At 44.9% G+C, this 23,252-nt stretch overlaps 2 protein-coding genes across 5 annotated transcripts in view; one reads left to right on the forward strand and one right to left on the reverse strand.

Annotated features, from left to right (window-relative positions):
- Positions 1–3,913, reverse strand: part of RTN3 (reticulon 3) — an 82,291-nt gene extending 78,378 nt beyond the window's left edge. The window contains exons 1-2 of one of the 3 annotated variants that reach the window (XM_068260088.1): positions 3,788–3,913; positions 3,311–3,383 (exon numbers count right to left, since the gene is read on the reverse strand). In XM_068260088.1, coding sequence (XP_068116189.1) covers position 3,311 — 1 coding nt within the window. In that variant the 5' untranslated portion in view covers positions 3,312–3,383; positions 3,788–3,913. Of the gene's footprint in view, positions 1–3,310; positions 3,384–3,721 lie in introns of all 3 variants that reach the window. The other 2 variants (XM_068260090.1, XM_068260089.1) reach the window with 2 other exon arrangements.
- An 83-nt stretch (positions 3,914–3,996) lies between these two features.
- The window catches only part of ATL3 (atlastin GTPase 3), an 80,837-nt gene continuing 61,581 nt past the window's right edge, over positions 3,997–23,252 (forward strand). The window contains exons 1-2 of one of the 2 annotated variants that reach the window (XM_068260092.1): positions 3,997–4,091; positions 19,268–19,476. In XM_068260092.1, the coding sequence (XP_068116193.1) occupies positions 19,270–19,476 (207 nt within the window). In that variant the 5' untranslated portion in view covers positions 3,997–4,091; positions 19,268–19,269. Of the gene's footprint in view, positions 4,092–4,193; positions 4,366–19,267; positions 19,477–23,252 lie in introns of those variants that run through there. The other variant, XM_068260091.1, reaches the window with a different exon arrangement.

Here is a 23,252-nt window from a genome sequence, read left to right on the forward strand (position 1 = left end):
GCCCTGATCTAGAAGCTTCCTACGTCGTCCTCAAGAGCAGCGCCGTTGCAAGGCACACGGCCATGACCAACATAACTGACAAGCTCTTGTCAGATATGTTCTAGGGGGCATACATTTGAAATCGGCACCGGTAGACTTGGGCGCAGGATACAGCCGGTATATGGCTGATCCTGCTTCTGCACAAGTCTGGGCCGTATTAATTACTATTCCCCCTCCAGACCGCCATGGATAGTGGGGGAATGATATAATTCGGCTTCCAGTGGTTGCTGGAGCCGAATTATTGTGTTTTTTAAGCAACCTCTGCTCCATCTTCTGACGGCGTCAACGTTACTCCGAGCGCCGCTCAGTTGTGATTCCTGTTATAGCTGATGGTGCGCCGGCTGCGCCCAAATCTCCGTCGGGGGGGGGGGTCTGTGCATAGCAATTGTGGGGGGCGAGGAGGATGTCGGAATCCGCTTCCCTCTTCGCATCCATCTTTTTTTGTTAGCATCAGCCTCAGATACACAGTATACACATGCAATCTAATTGTTTAATTCTGTCACTTCCATGTAGTACGAGAGTTTACCTACAACAGGGGTAGGCAACCTATGGCTCAGGAACCAGATGTGGCTCTTTTGATGGCTACATCGGGCTCACAGTTAGGGGTTGATTCACTAAGCTACACTGCTCAAGCAGCGCAGCTTAGTGTGGCAGCGCAAGTACAATTTTCAAGTAGGCACACTACTGCTGTAGCATGAACTGCTAACTTACTTGCGCTTCCCCAAAACTAATGGCCGCTCCAATTGTCCCAACCTGGACCAATGTCAGGTCCAGTGACTTCGTAGGATGAGATCCCTGCACTTTGATTGGCCCAATAGCCTGTATGTCACTTGACAGGCAGCCAATTGGGCCAAAGTGCAGGATCTCATCCTACAAAGTGAATCAACCCCCAAGTCAGTAGCTAATTGTACAAGCTGTTCGTCAGTATTTCTCCTGTCTGGGAAATTGCTGATGCTGCTGAAACCCAAGAGAAGCTGAAGACGTGTCTGACACTTCTGCTGCCCAGAGGATCAACTGTGTACACTTCACCATGGCAACAGGGACATGAGCCCTCTGCTGCGCATGCGCACTGTCCCAGTTTGAAACATAATGGCTATCATTCATAAAGCATTTCCGCATGCGAAAATGCTTAAAACAGCTGAATTTTCCCGAGCACTTAGCAAAGTGTTTCTTCATAAAGGCTGTTTCCGCATGAAAAGCTAACATTCTGGAGCAGAGCGATAAATTACCGCCTTGTGTGTTGATTATGTTAACAAATGTCACCATAAATCAATTCATAAAGATTAGAGCAAGCTGTGTCAGCATGGAGATTACCGCTCCCTTTGAAGTAGAACAACTTTGCTAATGAGACAGACCTCCCAAGCAGCAGCTGCAGAGAGAGTAGAGCAGACAAGGCATTCCGGAATACCAAGGCTGTGTTTTTTATAACCCATTGGGTACCTGTTTTCAGATAGATTTCACATCAGAAAGCCTGGCATGTGTAACATTTTTTTGAAGTTCTTCTAAGCTGCCAATTAAATAGATTGTTTACAAAGTCTAATAGACAGATTCAGCGCAGATTCAGTGCAAACAGAGGCAGTTTTTATAAAAATAATCATGTAAAGGGATGCTGGGGCTGCCTCTTCTATAGTAAGCTGTCTCTGGAGGAGAAAATGTATCAACTCAGGCAGCTTCTCATGTTACACAAACATACTGCCAGCCTATGGCCTGCCTAGCCAGGGGAAAATACCCAACTTGTATCGCAACTGTAAACATTTTTATGAATGAGCACACAGAAGTCTAAACTACCAAATGCGGTATTTTCCCGCACAGATTTTTTTTACCGCACTGCTTTTATGAATGATAGCCATTGTATGGCTCTCACAGAATTACATTCTAAATAATGTGGCGTTTATGGCTCTCTCAGCCAAAAAGGTTTCTGACCACTGGCCTACACCATCTAAAGCATTCAAAATGTTGGCCCTCATTTTACATGGCTGTGGTAACATTGGCCAATCAAGATTGAGAGTTTGCATCCAACTTCACAGTAGGCCATAAAAACCTTTATCTTACAGGCTTTGGACTAGTACCAACTTGTGGGTAGTCTAAGGAATTTCTTTTAAAGTGAATGGGAACCGCATTTAAAAAAAAAAAAAATGAAGCAACTACTTACCTAAGGAGAGGAAAGGATCTAGGTTGTATAGAGCCTTCCGTCTCCTCTCTTGGTGCTCTCTATCCTGTGCTGGCTCCCCCCCCCCCCCCGTTTCAATCCCCCACCGAAAGGGCATTTGGAAGTCTTCGGGAACCGTGTCCTCCCAAAGACGTGCAGCTCCATACTGCACAGGCGTGAGCGTGCAAGAGAGCGTGCTTGCGCAGGCGCAGTAAAGGGCCGCCCTTCTTCAGGAGCACTCGGGCTCCCTGAAGACTTCTGAAGCCTCCTTCGCCGGGTAAAGTAGTATTTGACTAATTTAGTCAAATACTGCTACCGAGCGAGCCAGCACTGGATCGACGGGACCAGGAGAGGAGCCGGAGGCTCTATAGGACCCAGAGTCTTCCCTCTCCTTGGGTAAGTATCAATCTCATTTTTTTTAAAATGCGGTCCCCATTCACTTTTAAAAAAAAAAAAATCTTTTACGAGTAAAAGTTCTGAGGGGACAGCAGATTATATGTTCTGACAGGGAAAGGCTTGCTTGTACCCTCCCAGGTCCGAGTACATTTGAAATCGGCGCCAGTAGACTGGGGCGCAGGATACAGCGGTATATGGCTGATCCTGCTTCTTGCACAAGTCCGGGCCGTTGTAATTACTATTCCCCTTCCAGGCCGCCATGGATAGTGGGGGAATGAAATAATTCGGCAGCCGAATTATTGTGTTTTTTAAGCAACTTCTTCTGACCGAGTCGACATTACTCACTGAGCGCCGCTAAAGACTGATTACCATTACAGTCTATGGCGGCGCTGGCTGCGCCCAAATCTAGTAGCGCTGAAAAGCACTGCTCGCCCAAGTCCTTCCTGCCTGCCTCATGTGGGTTATGTGATAAAGGGAGTAGCTGCATTGCTTTCTCTCCTGTATGTGAGTGCACTAATGTCAACAGGAAATGGGATTTTAGAAGCCAGCCAATACCTATTAAAAAAATATATTGGGAGCACAACGATTATGCAATGCACAAAACATTTAAAACATTGCTAAAGTAATGCAAATATACTCTTGGTATTGTAAAAATGGGAAGATGAACTAGAGCTTTCAATTTCAAAATCTCTAGAGCCTACATCTTTTTGATTGTCTTCTACTCACTTGGGATTTCCAGCCCTTTGTTTGTAGCCTATGGTCTATTCCACTCCGCCTAATGTGTGCTGATGTACGCTCTCTAGACACATACCGATAAGAGAATGCAAGACAGCAAATTTCCTAAGATGATAAGCTATATGAAGGAAGGAAGGAACGTACAAACATCTCCAAGCTACATGCTATAGACCATGCATACAGTAATTACATTTCACATTAAAACTAATATGGCTGTCTAGTACACCTGACATATAAAATCATCATACGTAAATACAAGAATGACAGCGCTCATATGTATCTGCTGCCATCTACTAATTTACAAAACAGGTGCTCAACAAATGATGTATACCCATAGAAAACATATAAGATGGGCATGCACACTAATACCGCACAAAGAGGCCGCACGAATTGCACAGCTACCTCAGTTCCTCTAGCACTGACACCACACACGCAAAACAGACAAAGAAAGAAAAATAAAACATATACGTGTGTCTTCCTGTCCTTCTCCTGTCACCGAGACACCGAATACCACACCGTCACCGACACAATGACGCAGCGAACGGGCGACGCCTGCAGAGGGTGGAGTTACAGCATGAGGCGTGGTCTCACTGAACCGCCAAACATTATGGAGATGGGCGTGGCAGTAGGATTTTCTAATTGCAATTTAGCGGCGTTGATCAACTACGCATGTGCAAACCATTTTTTTTCATGAAAAACTTTAATAACCAATGACGGCCTATGCAACAAGCAAAAGCTTTCGCCGCGTATACTGTATATTGATTATGAAATAGTAGGTCTATTTTTTTAACTAAGAAAATCGTTTTACTACGTCTATAGTTCGAAACTAGCTGTTAGAAAGTTCTTTCCGATAGTTGGGTGGGAGGTGCGCGCATTGCAGCCTGGGATTTGTAGTTGATGCCATTGCCTAAGGAAACAAAACCTGTGAGGAAAGTATAGGCTGTTCTGAACTACAAATCCCGTGCGACCAGCGTTGCTGACAGGCTGCACATTCCCCGCCCTGCGGTCCGCCTGGTCACTCTAGGCTTCCCCCCTGAAATCAACAGGTAGGTGGGTGAGCCGTACTGATTTCTCTGTCTGTCATTTTAGTTGTGCGGTTACGTCGTCTCGTTTTAAATAGAGCCAGCAGAAACGCAGAGATAGAAAGTGACGTTATTATTCTAATGCAGTTGTTTGTTTTGCTTGTTTTACTGCCAGATTGGTGTTTAGATTGTTTTTTCAGACATGTCAGAGCTGCCAAATGGTCCTGATTTAATGGCATGCAAGGTTTACAACTGTCATTGGTACCTGCATTGGAAACATCCAGATAGATTAAGATGTAATGTGACCCCTAGGCAAGGTAGTAGATTTGGGGTCCCCTTTTGGTAAGCTGGAGAGGTCCAAGAATCTGGCAGGCGGGCCCCTTGACACCTCCTAGGGCCCAAGAACCTGCCTAGGTTGCCTGGTGAATGATCCTGCTCTGGAAACATCCACCTTATTTTTTCCTTTATACCTGACGCAGTACAGTACTGATATAAAACATGTTGGTGTGATTTCACTAAATATTCATGTTCACATTTTTTAGCACACGCTATATCATGCAATATCGCTATATCCAAGGGGACAGGTTGTAAAGAAAGGGGAAAAAAAGTAATTACCTATTTATCTGCTTAAATTTGCAGGGATAATGTCTGCGTCAGATTCCCCAAACCCCCCCCCCCCCCCCCCCCCCCTTTGCCTCCAGTTGCATGCTAAAGTCTCCGGACTGAGGCCCAAACCTCCCTGGGTTAGCAGCTGTCCTCTCTTTGGCGGTCTAGGGGCAAGGACACGGCGTTGCATGGCCCCTACCTGGACAGATAGCTGGACAGTCGCGTTGGCTATTGCGGACTTCTGCTTCCGGGTCAAGGATGCCAACGAAGGGGACGGGGGAGGTGGTAGAAGAATGCAGACTACAGTGAATGGGTCAGGATTGTGCTTTGCTGAAAAAATTGCATGCAGCAATATAGTCTGAACATCAGACAGTGCAGTTTATGCATTTCTGATGTTCTTCCTGATTGCACCCCATACATGTTGCTAAAATTGCCCTCAACACATATAGGGCTCTATTCACAATCATTTTCCGCATGCAGAAATGTAATTGCGGTAAATTCCCGCCTGAAATCTTGACATTCACAACATTTTTTACGCATGATCATTTACCGCATGCGTAAAATTGTACGCCTTATTTACCCAAATTCGTAAAAAGTGCAGTAAAAGCCAGCAAAAGTTGGCCCGCAAAAAAAAAATCTAAATCCACAAAAAAATTTTTTAAAAAAAAGCCGCATTATTTCTGACTTAAAGGGAACCTTAACTGCCGTGGAAAAATAAATTCACTTACCTGGGGGCTTTCCCAAGCCTCCTGCAGCCGTCCTGTGCCCGTGCCGGTCCTTCGGTGCCCTCCGGTCTCCCTCCGCCGCTAAGTTTCGTTTTTCGGACGACTGCCAGTCGTCCTCGGGCCTCTTCCGCATTCCTCGTCGTAAACTGCAGTAAAGCGCGTCCGCATGACGCCAAACGCGTCATGTGCATGATGCCAAACGCGTCATGCAGACGCGCTTTACTGCAGTTTACGACGAGGCATGCGAAAGTGGCCCGAGGACGACTGGCAGTCGTCCGAAAACGAAACTTAGCGGCAGAGGGAGACCGGAGGGCACCGAAGGACCGGCGCGGGCACAGGACGGCTGCAGGAGGCTTGGGAAAGCCCCCAGGTAAGTGAATTTATTTTCCACGGCAGTTAAGGTTCCCTTTAAATCGGACCCAAACCAAACCTTTTTTTTAGTTCAAAATTCTTAGTTGCACCACTCTGACACATGCAAAGATAAATAAACACTCCTTCAAGCCTATGAGCATTTCAGTGCATGCTTTTCACTCATCTATTTTCATAACTAGGGTTATACAGGTGGTAGCCATTAGCAATTCCTCCTTCGCTGGACACCATCTACTCCACCAGTTTGCCGGATTTTGTCTCGGCAATTTGAAAGGAAGGGAGGGGTTTCTCCAATAAATGTAAAATATTTTATATTTGTCGTCATGCAGCTGAAAAAAGGCTGCTATTTATTATTATAATTTAGAAAATACATTTTATTTCTGAAATCTTGTATTTTTAATTTGGGTCCACTTTAACTACCGATTTTATATCACCTACCAGTACATGGTGATATATTTTGCTTCCCATTGACTTAAATGTAGTCTGGAGCCTTGAGCGCTGTTTGCTGGATTTTAATGTTTTTTTTTATGCCACTTTTTTTCTGCATGGTTACTATATAATTACGCATATTTCCCCAATTTTTTTACGCATTGTTCCCACATGCGAAAAACATTCGGAAAATTTTAGTGAATGTGGAACAAATGCGGAAATTATCACTGGCGGTGATATAGTGGGCAAAAATCTCTTACTGCATGTGTGATTGTGAATAGAGCCCACATAGTGTGTATGAGGCCTAACAAACAACTTGAGTTGCACCATTTTACAGATACAAATGTGTCTTCATGTACAAAATATACAATAATGATTAATTACTTAGTTTTGTTAAATGTCACAGTATTATATAAACTGTTATAAGTAGTTTAAAACACTATAAGGCCTAGTGCACACCGGAGCGTTTCCGCTGCGGTTTGCGATCTGCTTGCGGGTGCGGATCCGCTAGGGTAATGTATCTCAATGGGCTGGTGCACACCAGAGCGGGAGGCGTTTTGCAGAAACGCATACTCCCGGGCTGCTGCAGATTTTGGATTGCGGATGCGTTTCTGCCTCAATGTTAAGTATAGGAAAAACGCAAACCGCTCTGAAAAACGGCACTTCAGAGCGGTTTGCCAGGCGTTTTTTGTTACAGTAGCTGTTCAGTAACAGCTTTACTGTAACAATACATGAAATCTACTATACCAAAACCGCAAAACGCTAGCTGAAACGCTGCAGAAAAATAAGAAAAAGCTGTTTCAAAATCTGCTAGCATTTTGCGGATCTGCTAGCGGTTTTTGGTGTGCACCAGGCCTAAAAGCACATTCAAAACAGCCCCTCAGTTCTAGCGCTGGCTCCCTGTAGCAGTATTCACTGGGCCGGATTTTTACTTTTTACCACCCAAGGCCACTGTCACCTGCCGCCCCCTTTATTATAGGTAGCCAGATGACCCCTTTCCCTCTAGTGTAGGTAGCCTGTTGACTCCTCCCCCTCAAATATAGGTAGCTGGATGACTCCCTTAATCCTTCCCTTTCCCACTCCCACCTTTCAGTATAGGTAGCCAGCTCGCCTCCACATTGCAGCAGCCATCAGTGTCACCTGCCCACTCGTCTCCAGTGCAGAAGCTTCCCCTCCGTCTCTATCAGCTGCTGCTGTACATCTGTCCCTCCAACCAGCATCTCTCACTTGTGACTTGCCGGCATGTTACCATCAAGTCAGACGGGAAGAGGAAGCTTCTATGTTGGAGATGAGCGGAGATGTGAGCAATTGGCATCTGCTATTCCACATCCCCCACTTGTAACTCTGCAATGCTGCCCAAGTCCACAGCCGCCGGCCACAATGCCAACCTGCAGAGAGAGCAGGATGGCTGCTGCACAGGCAGCTAGCAGCAAAGTACTGCGATCAGGCACTTGCCTGATCACCCAGCACTGCAGCATTTGCAAGCTTGGAAATGCTGCACCAGTTTAGCCTGCTGCTTTGGTGCCCTTGCTCCTGCGGTGCCCTAGGCCATGGCCTAGGTGGCCTTGGCCGAAATCCGGCTCTGAGTATTCAACCAATTTGGTCAAATACTGGTCTATCTGCCGTCGAAGGAGGCTTCGGGAGCCTGAGTGCTCCTAAAGACGGGAGGCTCTGTATTGCGCCTTTGCGTGCACGCTCTTTCGCGCATGCTCATTCATTTCTGTCTTTGGGAGCACTCTGCTCCCGAAGATTTTCGAAGTTCCCTTCAGAGGAGGATTCAAGCAGTGCAGCTGCCGCTTAAAGGACAACTGAAGTGAGAGCTTATATAGAGGCTGCCAAGTTTATTTCCTTTTGAACAATACAAGTTGCCTGGCAGTCCTGCTGGTCTGTTTGCCTGCTATAGTGTCTGAATCACACCAGAAACAAGCATGCAGCAAATCTTGTTAAAGCTGACATTGTCAGGCTCACCAGATCTGCTGCATACTTGTTCAGGGTCTAAAAGCATTAGAAGCAGGGGATCAGAAGGACTGCCAGGTAACTGGTATTGCTTAAAAGGAAGTAAATATGACAGCCCCCATATAACTCTAGTTACAGTTGTCCTTTAAACGAGGGGACCAGGAGAGGATAGGGAAGGCTCTATAGGACCCAGAACCTTCCCTCTCCTTAGGTAAGTATCCGGCCATTTAAAGAAAAAAAAATTGGGAGGGGGGGAAGTTGACAATGACTTTAAAGCAGACTCCTCTGAGGAGAGAGGAAAGTTTCGTGTTAAGAAAATGATAGACTTGATTAAAACTACCTTCTTGTATTTTTCTTTCTTCTTTTTTCTTATTTAACCTTGATTGCAGAATTTCCTCCTGGCTGCCATTACCCATTGGACTATCCCCGCTATCCACCACACCTTCAGCAGGCACCCCTGCTCTGCCGAACACCCTCTACGCCTTCAATACCTGTCCCAACAGTGCCGACAGTGTTGCATCCATGCACCGCACTACTATGCAGGGAGCCCTAGCAAAGCATCCTTCAAGGACTCACGAGGCAAAGACAAGAAATTAAGTTTTACCTTCTTGTGGTTTCAGCTCCTAGAAGCCATTTGGGTCCCTCGCCACAGCTCCGCTCCTCTCCAAGTCCCGCTGGCAGCCTGTAAGGATCGCTGACCCCTATGGGTCGCCACCTTATGCACATTCGGGCGGCTGCCTCGTGAGTAAACATGTCAATGGGCACGGACTGCGCAGGCGCAAACATGCCTGATGATGTGGGAGCATTTGCGAGCGGGTGCCTGTACGTGCATGCACAAAAGCGCCGACCCATTGGGGGTTGCCGAGCCATTCAGGCTGCCAGCAGGACCTTGGAGGGACTCAAATTACTTTTAATGGGCCGGAAGAAGCCCCAGGTAAGTAAAACTACATACCTTGTCTTTGCCTCATGAGAGGAACTTTAGCCTATGCTCCCAATCAGTAGCCCATATTCTTTTTCCCCAAAAAGTGTTTACCATTTCTCAAATAGATCATCAGGGGCGTTTGTTTGTTTGTATAGCTGATATTGTGGTGAAACCTATCCCTCCGTGTGATGTCAGGGCAATGGCCCTGACAGTTTGTGCTCTGTAAACCTCATTGCATTGTGGGAAATAACGGCTGTCTCCAACTGCGGGTGCGTGGCAGGGTTGACCTGCGAGGAGCAGCATGACAGGGTGCCCAGCAAAAGTACACCGGTAGTCTGGCAGGGAACATCCCGGCGCAGGTTAGTTTTTGCAATCAAGAAACCTATTATAGAAAACTTAAAGGATACCACAACTGACATGTGGCAGAATGAGATAGACATGGGTATGTACAGTGCCTAGCACACAAATAACTATGCTGTGTTCCTTCTTTTCTTTCTCTGCCTGAAAGAGGTACATATCAGGTATGTAAGTGGCTGACTCAGTCCTGACTCAGACAGGAAGTGACTACAGTGTGACCTTCACTCATAAGAAATTCCAACTATAAAACACTTTCCTAGCAGAAAATGGCTTCTGAGAGCAAGAAAGAGAAAAAAAGGGGGAATTTCTTATCAGTGAGGGTCACACTGTAGTCACTTCCTGTCTGAGTCAGGACTGAGTCAGCCACTTACATACCTGATATTTACCTATTTTAGGCAGAGAAAGAAAAAAAGGAACACAGCCTAGTTATTTGTGTGCTAGGCACTGTACATACCTATGTCTATCTCATTATGCCACATGTCAGTTGTGGTATCCTTTAAGAAAGAAGGGGACAGATGAAAAAGGGGGCATCTGGGGGGCTTCTTAGTAAAGTAGGCTCCCAGATGCCAACTTAAGCCAGCAGCAGATGAGCGATACGGACTGCTTCAATGAGCGGTGCGGTTGTCCTGCCCGCAGGTGCATCGTCACCAATTTAGAGACATTAATGACCTAGGTGACTGATTGGCCAGCAGCGTGACATCAAACATGCACCACTGATTGGCGAGCAGCGTGACATCAAACATGCATGAGTGCCCCTACCATTGATTGGCCAGATGAGTGGTGCCGATACCCCGCCAACGAGAGCATCGGCACCAATTAGAAACATTAAAGAGCTCTCAACCGGTGATTGTTAGCGGTTATGCCTCCACCTCTGATTGGCCAGCAGCATGACATCAAATACTCCCAAGGGAGAGTGGTAGAAATAGGAGTGCATTATATTCCGTGCAGGAACGCATGCAAAAAGGGAAGGGATCTACGAAAACCGGCTGGATCAGCAGATGGATTCCCCTATTACAGGACCCATAGCAGCCGTTGGGGGCCGCGGTGATCGTTGTGTGCACCAATCCGAATTGTAGTATTTAGACCACAAGACACACGTTTATCCCCACTTTTGGACCTGCCAGGACTCCATCAGCTGATCGATTCCATCCCTTAGCCAGGGAAATTACGATGAAGGCCCACCTGCCACCGCTGCCTTCGGACTGGCTGTTGCCCACTGGATCATTGCAATGGAGATTAGAGCGCTGCAGCCAGGAGATAACAGAGCTGGTCTGACAACCGCTACCATTACTTCAGCCTGACACCTTCCACTACCAGCTCACCCATTCACAGAGCCACTGATTGGACTGCCCACTGATACGCTGCCCACGTGACTGATGCCCCAGGTAGTTCTACTCCCTTTGGCGCTGCAGGATTGTACTTAAAGGAATACTTAAGTCTAGAAAAAAAAATGACATTTACTCACCTGGGGCATCCCTCAGCCCCCCGAAGCTGGATGGTGCCCTCGCAACCCCGCTCCGATCGTCCTGTCCCCGCCGGCGGCTACTTCCGGTTCGGCAGGCTGGGAACGCGGCTGATTTTCCGCGTTCCCAGCCGCTGCTATCACTCTCTATGCTGCTATAGCATATATATATATATATATATATATATATATATATATATATATATATATATATATATATATATATATATATATATATATATATATATATATATATATATATATATATATATATATATATATATAATATATACACGCTATAGCAGCATAGAGAGTGATAGCAGCGGCTGGGAACGCGGAAAATCGGCTGCGTTCCCAGCCTGTCGGCGGCTGTCGCCGAACCGGAAGTAGCCGCCGGCGGGGACAGGACGATCGGAGCGGGGCTGCGAGGGCACCATCCAGCTTTGGGGGGCTGAGGGATGCCCCAGGTGAGTAAATGTCATTTTTTTTTTTTCTAGACTTAAGTGTCCCTTTAAAGGAATACTTAAGTCAGTGTAAAAAAATGAGTTTTACGCACTTTTCCCTGTGTGTACAGTTTGTCAGCAGGCTGATGGCGACCTGTCGTTTAAAGAAATCGGGCGTGTGTAGGCGCTTAAAGGTTCTACTGTATCTTCTTCTGTATGTTAGTTACTACCATCACCGACCCTGTATATGCCAAAAATAATTCCTGGTACAACCTCTGTTGTACTTGGGGAAATAAACGATTCTGATTCCCTTAATCAATCTTTTAGCAACTATGCTAGCATTTATCTTTATACTTATGTTAGACATAGAGATTGGTCTGTAAATTCTGCATTGTGCCTCTCTTTCCTTTCTAATGCTGGGACTACACGGGTCGATTCTGAGCTGATTAGATGGTTAGATAGATCATTTCCGACATGTCCGATCACCGTTCAATCGTTTTGCCGCTCGATTTGTCATTGAAGTGAATTGAAAAAAAGATAAGAAACGATCGAAAGATAAGAGAATCGAGTGGGGATCAAGCGGCAAAACGATCGGGCGCAGAATCAAGCGCCAGAATGGACCCCTGTATTCCCAGCATTAAGCCCCTTACACATGCTCAACAGCGGTCTTCTAAGCAGCACAATTATCAAGTAACTTTTGTTGTGAAACCCGTTGAAACGACCCAAAACAGTTGGATTGACGTCTTATCAGTTGTTTGAACAATAGCAACTTTTTCTGGTTGTTTCATCTTGTTTCACAACAAAAGTTGTTAGATAATTGTGCTGCATAAAAGATGTTGAGCGTGTGTATGGGGCTTTATGAATCAATGCCATGTGTGCCTGTAGTGAAGAACTAAGAAAATCTTAGCTTGATATACAGGCAATATCGACCACCTGAGTAAGATAAATAAGGAACTCCTGCATAATTTTATAATATATTGCTCCAAACACATCGGTTCCTCCGACCTTTTCCACTGGTGCAAATCTGATCGCATCAAGCACTTCCTCATCAGTTTTTTTACCTTACTCAGGGCTCGCTCAGGGCTGGGACCTGCTAGCGATTTTGGCAGCGCTTTGGGATTGCTTTCAATCACTATTGATTTCCCAAAATGGTTTGCCAATGTAATTGGATGGAGCGGATCCCACTGGAGCGATTACCAATAGGGAAATCCCAATTACAGGTTATGTAGCATTGTGAGAGCATTTCCACTCTAAAGTATTGTATAGGAGCAGGGAAATCGCTTCTAAAATGTTTACAAAGCGCTACCACAAATCACTAGCGATAGCGCTTTGTAGTGGTCCCAGCCCTGAGGCTCGGTTCCCACTTGTGATGGGACGGTTCATAGTCTGCTTTGATTCATTTTCTTGTTCAGTTCGTGTCTGCAGCTGATGCTTTTTTCACCCTGGGTTTCTATTGTAAAAGCATCCACTATCTGGATAAACGCTTCGGTGTACTGAATGGATTTGTTTTTGTTTCAAGAATCTTTATTGGTATAATTAAGAAATGATAGGCTAAAACGCCAAAAAGAACCCATGCAGGGGCTGTAATTAATGGTAAGTATATTAACACGTAAAAGCATCGAAAGAAGTTAACATTAACAGATTGATCATGGGTCTGCACCCTATGAATACAGTCACACTGTAGCAATTGCAATTTCGATCAATCGCAAACGCGCTGCATGAAGCGTTTTGGGGGCGATTGCTCTGTGATTCCCGTTCTATTGCAGGCTAGCGGCGCTCCAAGCACCGAGTGTGAACTATCCCTAATGCTGGGAATACACGGTAAGATAATGCGCCGGATCGATTCCCGCTCGTCCCCGCTGGCACTTCTTTTCAGCTATTCGGTTTTTTTGCATTTCCGCCCGCGAGGATCGAGCGCAGAATTGATCTGCCGCGGTGATCGGACACGTCGGAAATTATCAATCGAGCCATCAGCGGCTCGATTGATAAGGAAAAACTCGCCGTGTATGCCTAGCATAAAGGAGGAAATGACATCAGGATTTGCTTCAAGATAGACACAGTTAAAATGGAGAATCCTAAGAAGGATTTTTTTTTTATTTTTTTACTATTGAAAAATCACTAAAATCAAAAAGTGGACAGTGCAATACATATGTTATTTAGGTAGAGCAAGTATTTATCTACTTATATATTATATGTGTTGTGAGAGAGAGAGATCGTATGGCTGACAGCTCCACTTTAAGGCCTGAGACCCATTAACAGCACTTTTCTAAGCACTTGTGATTTGAAAAGCTTTTGCTAATACAATGCTATGGGTTATTTTTAAAAAAATCACATCTCTCAAGTGGGATCACACCCATAGCACTACATTAGCAAGAGCTTTTAAAATCACAAGCGCTTAGAAAAGCGCTGCTAGTGGGTTCCAGACCTTATTCAGTGTATAAAAAGTCCAATAATATGTGTCCTTAGGTGAAATTTATTCAAGGTCATCCGAATTCCTAAGGAGAGCGATATTTTTTAAACTTTTGTTTGAAAAAAAAAATCTCTTATTCTGTGCTAATGTGTAAAAGTATAAATTAAAAACTGGTTTTACTGGTGTATGTGTATGTGTGTCAACAATTAAATTACATAGATTCATTATGCAGCGTGTGAGTGTATATGAGAATCTAAGCACCTGGTTAAATTAACAATTTCCAACACTGATCAGAGTAGGGACCTTGCATCACTGGATTTTAGAATTATTTTTTTTTTTAGAAAACTCGCCTGATCACTGTCACCATTTGCTTTGTATGGCTTGATATGGACAGATATCAACTGCAGCTCATTCCCAGGATTGATGAAATTGATTGATTTTCCCAGTGAACTTTTTATGAATGATTCAGTTAAAGTTGATCGACTGAGGTCTAGTTTGTTTTTTTGTTAATTTTTTTTTATTCTTCTTAGTGGGTAATGGGGGCAGGGTAAGGTGTCAGGCATTGCTTACCTTTTGGGGGTGGCTACCTAGCCATCCCTATGCATGCGCTTCTCCATCTTCTTCAGGTAGACCTGCAGTTTCAAGTTCCCGTGACAGTGTTGCACGTCTCTGCTCGCCGCAATACATGGCAGAGGTGTAGTCCTTCAATGTGAGTACATTTCCTGGCTGGAATATTTATGGTAGTCACATCAAAGGACTACATCTCCTGGCTTGTTGTGACAACCAGTAACATTCATGTGAATCTGTATAGAAGTTCTTGTGCATTGCTACAAAAAGCTTGAGAGGAGAGTGATGACTCGTATAGTAATCTTTGCAAACCATTTCAGTATATAGTAAAAAAAGGTTTATTAAATAATAATAGGCCAGTGTTTCGCTCTGGCCACATAGGAGGCATTACTATCCTAATTCATTGACTGTAGTAGACTGTGCAGACAAGAATTATTATTTTTTTTTATACGCCTAGCAGTCTGGTAACCATATATACAGGTATCTACCAGCTTCTATGTCCAACATAGTTCAGTTGAGTAGTAATCAGCCGGGCTGGATTTTTTTTAGGCTGATTTCCTGCCTCTCCTCCTCTTACCATGAAGTTTTGAATCAGGATGATACCATTTATTGGCTGACTTAGCCAAAATAAATGGTATCATCCTGATTCAAAACTTCTTGCTTTTACTTATGGCTAATACGGTACAATAATGATCTACTGCTACTCCTCTTACCATTAGATGTTAAATGCAACTAGTCTTTCCTGGTGTGCACATCTGCCACAGACTATAGGTACAAATTATTGACTAACTATTCCAGTTAACAATGTTTTTACAGTCTGTATGTTGCTTTAGGCTTTCAGTTATGTGTCATCACCCTTCTGCAGCTTCATGCCAAGTTATAGCAGAAAAAAAAACACAGAAACCTTGTTTAATCACTATGCTGTGAGTCAGATTTCCTGCCATGATTTGCTGTGTGCATTTCATTTCTTGGTTGGGACACTGCAGTGCTCTAAAGCCTAGTTTTGTATATTGCTCACCCTCCTTTAAATCACAAGTATCCAGACTTTTTTTTGTCTTTGTATGGGTTTATATGTCTTTTTTTACATGTGTTTCTAACTTATTTTTTCTTTCAGCTTAGTGGTTGTCCGTGTTTATTAGTGTCTTTTTGGTAACTGTAACATATAACCCTCTCAGCTGCTGGTGTTTAGCCTGTACTTCTTCATGCTATGCATGGTGGTTCAGAACCAGGTCCTTCAGCACCCTAAGGAAGTGTTCTGAAGGACCTTGTTCCAAAGTACCATACATAATTTGAATAAGTCAATCCAAATGTTGTCTAGTCATGTGTTTGTCATTCAAGGTTGTGAGTTAATCAGTGTAGACATTTAGGTTGGGGCTGACAAAGTATGATAAAATTACTGTTTAAATTCAGTCATTAAATCATCAAGTCCGACACAAAGGTGATCCTTTTATTAGTAGTGTACTCCTAATGATAAACGCCATGGCATATATAGTCCAATATAAATAGCACTCTAATGCTAGCTTACACACGATACATTTTTACAGCTCGATTTTCCATCCGATCGTTTTTTCTGGTCGATTCTTTACTCGATTCTCTTATCTTTCGCTCGTTTTTCTTATCGTTTTCACTTCTATGAGAAATCAACCATAAAAACGATCGGAAGTAATATCAGACATGATGGAATTTATCTATCGTATCATCTATCACCTAGGTTCTCAACGTGTGGTACGCGTACCCCAGGGGGTACTTCTAATGGTTCCAGGGGGTACTCGAGCTTCATATACTTAATCACAAACACTGGTCCACATGACAGCCCAGGGGCCCCAGGTCTCTCACTCACTGGGGCCCCCAAACCACCATGCGACACCTATAGGGAAGTGCGGGCAAGCCCTGGACCTCTCACCTCCAGGGAACTCACCCCACCACCTCTAAACTGAATGCCAACTGCAACAAACACAATTGCTAACTTCCAGTCAGAGCAATATCCTGCCTCTATCTGGCCAGCAGACGCTAGTCAGCCAATCAGGTGCACTGTCATACACCCTTTGCCTGCTGTACCATACCTAGCAGGAATTACATAGATTAGCATTCAGGTGGGAGGCTTCGGTTGGACGCAATCGTGAATTGCGTCGTTTACAGGGACGCCCCGTGTAGGCACATCTCCCACACGGTCCCCTCCCTAACCACTCACCTGTCAACCGCATCCTAGAAGCTGCAAAAAATAAATTTAAAATCACAAACACTGGTCCACATGACAGCCCAGAATGCTAATCTATGTAATTCCTGCTAGGTATGGTACAGCAGGCAAAGGGTGTATGACAGTGCACCTGATTGGCTGACTAGCGTCTGCTGGCCAGATAGAGGCAGGATATTGCTCTGACTGGAAGTTAGCAATTGTGTTTGTTGCAGTTGGCATTCAGTTTAGAGGTGGTGGGGTGAGTTCCCTGGAGGTGAGAGGTCCAGGGCTTGCCCGCACTTCCCTCTAGGTGTCGCATGGTGGTTTGGGGGCCCCACTGAGTGAGAGAGACCTGGGGCCCCTGGGCTGTCATGTGGACCAGTGTTTGTGATTATAAATTTATTTTTTGCAGCTTCTAGGATGCGGTTGACAGGTGAGTGGTTAGGGAGGGGACCGTGTGGGAGATGTGCCTACACGGGGCGTCCCTGTAAACTACGCAATTCACGATTGCGTCCAACCGAAGCCTCCCACCTGAATGCTAATCTATGTAATTCCTGCTAGGTATGGTACAGCAGGCAAAGGGTGTATGACAGTGCACTTCATATACTTAACCTGCTGAGCGGTCTGGACGAGCTCAGCTCGTCCAACACCGCCAGAGGCTGCCGCTCAGGCCCTGCTGGGCCGATTTCCACCAAATAAAAAGCAGCACACGCAGCCGGCACTTTGCCAGCCGCGTGTGCTGCCTGATCGCCGCTGCAGTGCGGCGATCCGCCGTGTGCAGCGGCGAAAGAGGGTCCCCCCAGCCGCCCGAGCCCAGCGTAGCCGGAACAAACAGTTCCGGCCAGCGCTAAGGGCTGGATCGGAGGCGGCTGACGTCAGGACGTCGGCTGACGTCCATGACGTCACTCTGCTCGTCGCCATGGCGACGAGGGAAGCGAAACACGGAGGGCCGCTCATTGCGGCCTTCCGTGTTATTCCTTGCCGCCGGAGGCGATCGGAAGATCGCCTCCGGAGCGCCCTCTAGTGGGCTTTCATGCAGCCAACTTTCAGTTGGCTGCATGAAATAGTTTTTTTTTTATTTAAAAAAAACCCTCCCGCAGCCACCCTGGCGATTTAATCAGAACGCCAGGGTGGTTAACCAAGAATAACAAATTTAGAGTTTAGAAAATGATAAATCTTATTTAAACACCACCAAATTAGTGTTTTAGCTGATATAAAGCAATAGTAAATGCTTGGAAATAGTTTAGAGCCAATTATCATGTACTACAATTAAATATATATTTGTCAAGGGGTACTTGTGATAATGTTTACTATGCTAGGGGGTACTTGGTGAGTGCAGGGTTTTAAAAAGGGTACATACCAATAAAATGTTGAGAAACACTGCAGACGCAAAAACGTATGGTGTGTACCTAGCAATAGACCTAATAAGAAGTGGCTTATAGACAGCCAATGCACCAAAAATAAAACTCTGCTACTAATGGCTGACTACCTGGACAAATGGCTACATGGCAATGGACAGATAAAGCCTGTACTGCACCCAAAATTAGGTCGCTTGACAAATGTTGAAACCTTTCAATGTTAGTGGATCATACAGCGTGTTTGGAGCAGTTAGAAGGCCTCCCCTAGCAACTCCACCAAAATTCTTTGCTTTTGGTGCAGTTTAAGGGACATGGCCATACTCCTCAATAAAGATAATTATACCACATACTGTAGTGTGAAACTGGCATAACTATTTTAAAACCATAGCATTGCACTTACAAATGGCAAGTGTATCTACCTGTAATACAATTTTAGATGTGTACTCCGCCATATGTGTGCTGCAGGCTGACTTCGGCTGCTCCCATGGCACCACTGCGAAGACTCTGCCACACTCTTTCTGGATGTGCAAATGAGTAACCAGGGCTCAACCTTCTGGGTAATTTCCCTTTATTTGCACAACACAGCAGAATATAATACATGGGTACAATGTTTCGGACACACTTTCTCAGCTGACATGCCCTTCACTTGCCCCACCTCACAGGAGCACTTCCACATAAGCCTCTGTTGTCCTTGGGAGAAAAATATCCAGTAGAATAACAGCAAAATATGCAGCAGACAATTTGGATCAAAGTACCATCTAATATTTGTAAAACGTCATTCTGCTAACTTAGCACTTTTATCGGAAACATGCTGTGGTGCTTTTTTTTTTTTTTTTCTTTCTTTCTTTTAAAAATGACCCTTGCCTTATTCTGACTAACATCGGTCACAAATCTAGAAAAAGACTTGCACAGAACACGTGATCTGCATTCTCATTAAGTCAGTGGCTCATAAGTATTTGAGGCGATGAGCAAAAGTCATGCAGGTAGCCTTTTTAAAAGATAAAATTTCAATGGTGCAGTCACCTATATCTATCTCCCTGCAGATTTCCAGAAGACCACATTGCCAGCATCCAGTCTGTATGCTTGTATTTAATGAGTAGCGCTGTACTTATTTAATACTTTTGACATTATTTTTTTTTAATACAGGCATGGCTCCCTCTACTCCTGGTGCAGTCCAGGTGGTTATAGTACAAAAAGATGATCATTCCTTTCAGCTAGACGAGGAGGCTCTTGCTTCTGTTCTTCTTCAGGACCACATTCGAGATCTGGATGTCGTAGTTGTTTCTGTAGCTGGTGCTTTTCGGAAGGGGAAGTCTTTCTTGCTTGACTTCATGCTGCGATACATGTACAGCCAGGTGATGTTTCAAACTTTGTTGTTTTTATTCATTTCTTGTCAACTGATTAAGGCAAGCAGAATACTTTTTGCCGTCCTCATAACTACTAATGCAATATATTTTCACAAAAATGGTTTCTTATTGTGCTTTGTAGCATAGGATGCTAGTTAGCAAGTTCTTTTGCCCTCTGGGACAGGCACAGTGCAAAGCAAGTCTTGACACTCTCTTTGTATTTTACCAAGACCAAAGCTTTAATTGTGTTGTACAAACTATTTCACAGTATACAAGAAAACATGAAACAAAACAAGCTAACAAGAACCTTGGCACTACATGGGTGACTAACTATAACTTAAAGCAGTGTTCTCCCCAGAATTTTTTTCCAGCCTGGTGGCATGAAATAGTAGCCGGGTGGCATGAAAAAGTAGCCGGGTGGGGCGAGTTGAAAATGCAGGGCAACTGTGCTTACAGCATGTGAGGAGGTGAGCCGTTGACAGCCGGGTGGTCACAAAATCTAGCCGGGTGGAGCACCCGGCTAAAAGAGCCTGGGGAGAACACTGTTAAAGTGTACTAGAGCTGTCAAATAAGGAAGATTTGATACTCAACCGTGGCTTTCTCCAGCAGCATAAGCTCGTCAGAGTCCCTCGCTGCCCTCCCGTGGTCTGCCTTTCAGCCGCGATCAGCCCTGGTCACAGGCTCAGTCGTGGTCTCCTGCACATGTGCGGGAGATCCGCGCATGCGCCGAAGACCGCTACTGAGCCTGTTATCGGTGCTGATCGCGGCTCAATGGCAGACCCCGGGAGGACAGCGAGGGACTCAGACGAGCTTATGCTGCTGGAGGAAGCCACGAGTAACTAAGTATCAAATCTTAATTATGACAGCTCTGGTTTCCTTTAAAGGGCGTGCTCTGTACTGGCTGCAAACCTTGCATTTGTCGCAAACACCACAACAAAAATGAACAGTCTTTTTTTTCAGCACAAAATCCAAATAACTTTTGTTCAGTCTGCCACAGACATGTGTCTCTCTTAGCAGGAATAATTAGGCTAAGCAAATTACCCTTTTTTCCAGTAACCTCCAGGACAGGTCCACCATGAGACGACATAGGCTCCTCCCAGGAACAGGAAACGTGCAAATTAGAGCACTCTATAAATTTAAATCCAATCCCTCCATCACCAGTTGACGTTTCCTGTTCCAGGGAAAAGAGTACTCTATGTCGCTCGCCGGTCCGTCTAGCCAGGTGTGCTGGGGACCTTGGTTGGCGGCGCATGGGGACCTGCCTGGAGAGGATGGGGGTCCTGTGGAAGGAGAAGGGAAACACTACTACCTTCTCCATGGCGTCGTGGCTGCCCGGGTGGTGGTAGTTCCGAGGACGCGTACGGCGTCCATGATTCCCTGGTGGCGGAGGCTGTGGCGCGCCGGAAGTGACGAGGGGAAGACTGGGCCTCCGGAGGGCTGGCGAAGGTTTTTGCCCTCAGTGGCGGCGCTCGTTGGCGTACTTCCGCCCTTACGTGACGTCACTTCCGGTAAGCGTGGGGAAGAGACGCCGGAAGCCTGCATTGCTCGGCATTTCGTTTTGCGAGCGGAGCAGGATGGACGCTAAGCAGGAGCCGGGAAAGGTAAGGTGGCGGAAGGCTTGGGGACCTTTACGGTATGAGCCTAACGCCCTGCTCCGCGTCTATGCTGAGGTCTCTATATAGACATTAAGATTTTACATATTATGTCTGTCTGAGGTCTGTAATATGATATAACAATAGCAAGCTATGTTTTTATGTGGTTATGATTTATTCTTATTAAGGTGGTCTCTGCAGCAATATGTTTTAAAGTGACACCTTTTTCTCTAGCTTATTGGCTCACATATATCTATGATGATTTATTTGAGGTCATTTGTATAATGTTCTGCAATACAAGTACCTTTTTTTCTCCTAACTGGGGTAGGGAAACTTCTTTCCTCACGTTCTGGCATTGATCACAAGGGTGTGGCTTTACAATTATCTGCTTTGACAGACAGGTGACACTTGGTTTTCTTATTGTGTTTTTATTATAGGGCACAGAGTCTGCTGACCCTTCAAGGCCGAGGAGGCGTTGCCCGCTCTGTGACACAAAACTTGCCCATACTTACGATAAGCAGTTTTGCCAACCCTGTTTTGTAAAACTGATTCAGGAACAATCAGGGGGATTAAAAGAGGAGATTATGTCAGCAGTTAAACAAGAGATGTCTGATACAATTAAATCATTAAAAGAGGTTTTCTCTGCTGCCATGACCCCGCCTATAGATACTGGCAATGCAGGCCCTAGTAAGACAGCACCTGTAACTCCTACACCTGATAGTGATGCTATTTATCCCGTACAGCCTGCAAAAAGCAAAAGTAAAAGTAAATCCTCCAGTAAAAGACCTATTATTTCTTCCTCTGAAGAGGAAATGGAAGAGGAAGGAGAGGAGGATGACGGAGACAATTCCGATGCATCTTCAGTTAAAAGTGTTGAAAGTCAGTCAGATATAAAGAAAGTATCTAGGTTCAGGTTTCCGGCAGATGAAACTGACCAGCTTATCTTGGCAATTAATAATACCTTAAAAATTGAGACAAAGAAATCTGAGGAAGTGTCACTGCATGATAAATTGTACCAGGGAATGGAACCAGATGAGACCCTTACTTTCCCGGTACATAAATCTACTAAGAATACTATCCTTAGTCAATGGAGATACCCGGATAGGAAGTTGTTTATGTCGAAGGGGTTTATTAAAAGATTTCCATTTACAGAATCAGATGCCAAGATATGGGACCGGTGTCCTAAGCTAGACGCAGCTTTTTCTCAAGTAAATAAAGACAACGAATTAGCATTTGAAGACCTCGGATACCTTAAAGATCCACAGGATAAGAGGGTAGAATTCGCTCTGAAGAAAGCATGGACTTCAGCAGGAGCAAATTTTCGCCCGGCAGCTGCAACAACATGTGTATCGAGGGTATTAGCTTTATGGGTTAAAAAAGTAGAAGAGAAAGTAGAAAGAGGGGCATCTAAGGAAGAGATCTTAGAGTCACTTGAGGTGGTTTCAAAAGCCACAGACTACATAACTGATGCGGCTGCAGAAAACATAAGGGTAAATGCTAGAACGACAGCCCTGATTAATTCTGCCAGACGTAATTTATGGATAAAAAATTGGGATGGCAGTCAGGCGTCTAAGGCTAGGGTATGTAACATACCTTTCGATGGGGAGCTTTTATTCGGGGCCCAACTAGACGAAATATTAGAAAGAACGACGATAGAAAGAAGGGGTTCCCTAAAAAGAAGAAATATATTCAGAATAAAAGATTCTTTAGAAGAAATAGGCAAGAAAACAGGGATAAACCTCAGCAGAGAAGAAAACCCTGGGCTATCAACAGAGAGGGAACGAAAAAGAATTTTCTTTTTCGAAACCCAGAAGGCCAAAAGAAAAAGTGACGCCAAAGAAAGAGTTGGGGGTCGTCTAACAGGATTTTATTCCCAATGGACGAACATAACCAAAAACGATTTCATCCTGAATCTTATAAGTCAGGGGTACAAAATTCAATTTCATGCGCTTCCGGGAAACAGGTTTGTTTCCACTCCTCTTCCAAAGGACAAAGAAAAGCGTCAGGCCTTGCAAAGCATTGTAAAGGGCATGACAGAGGAAGGAGTGGTAGCTCCTGTGCCGTGCGATCAATGGTGCAGGGGGTTTTACTCGACCATATTCATGGTAAAGAAGCCGACCGGGAAATTCAGGTTGATTTTAAACCTGAAACCATTAAACCCTTTTGTGACTTATCAAAGATTCAGGATGGAAT

This window comes from Hyperolius riggenbachi, chromosome 11 (assembly GCF_040937935.1).
Source record: "Hyperolius riggenbachi isolate aHypRig1 chromosome 11, aHypRig1.pri, whole genome shotgun sequence".
Lineage (NCBI taxonomy): Eukaryota > Metazoa > Chordata > Amphibia > Anura > Hyperoliidae > Hyperolius > Hyperolius riggenbachi.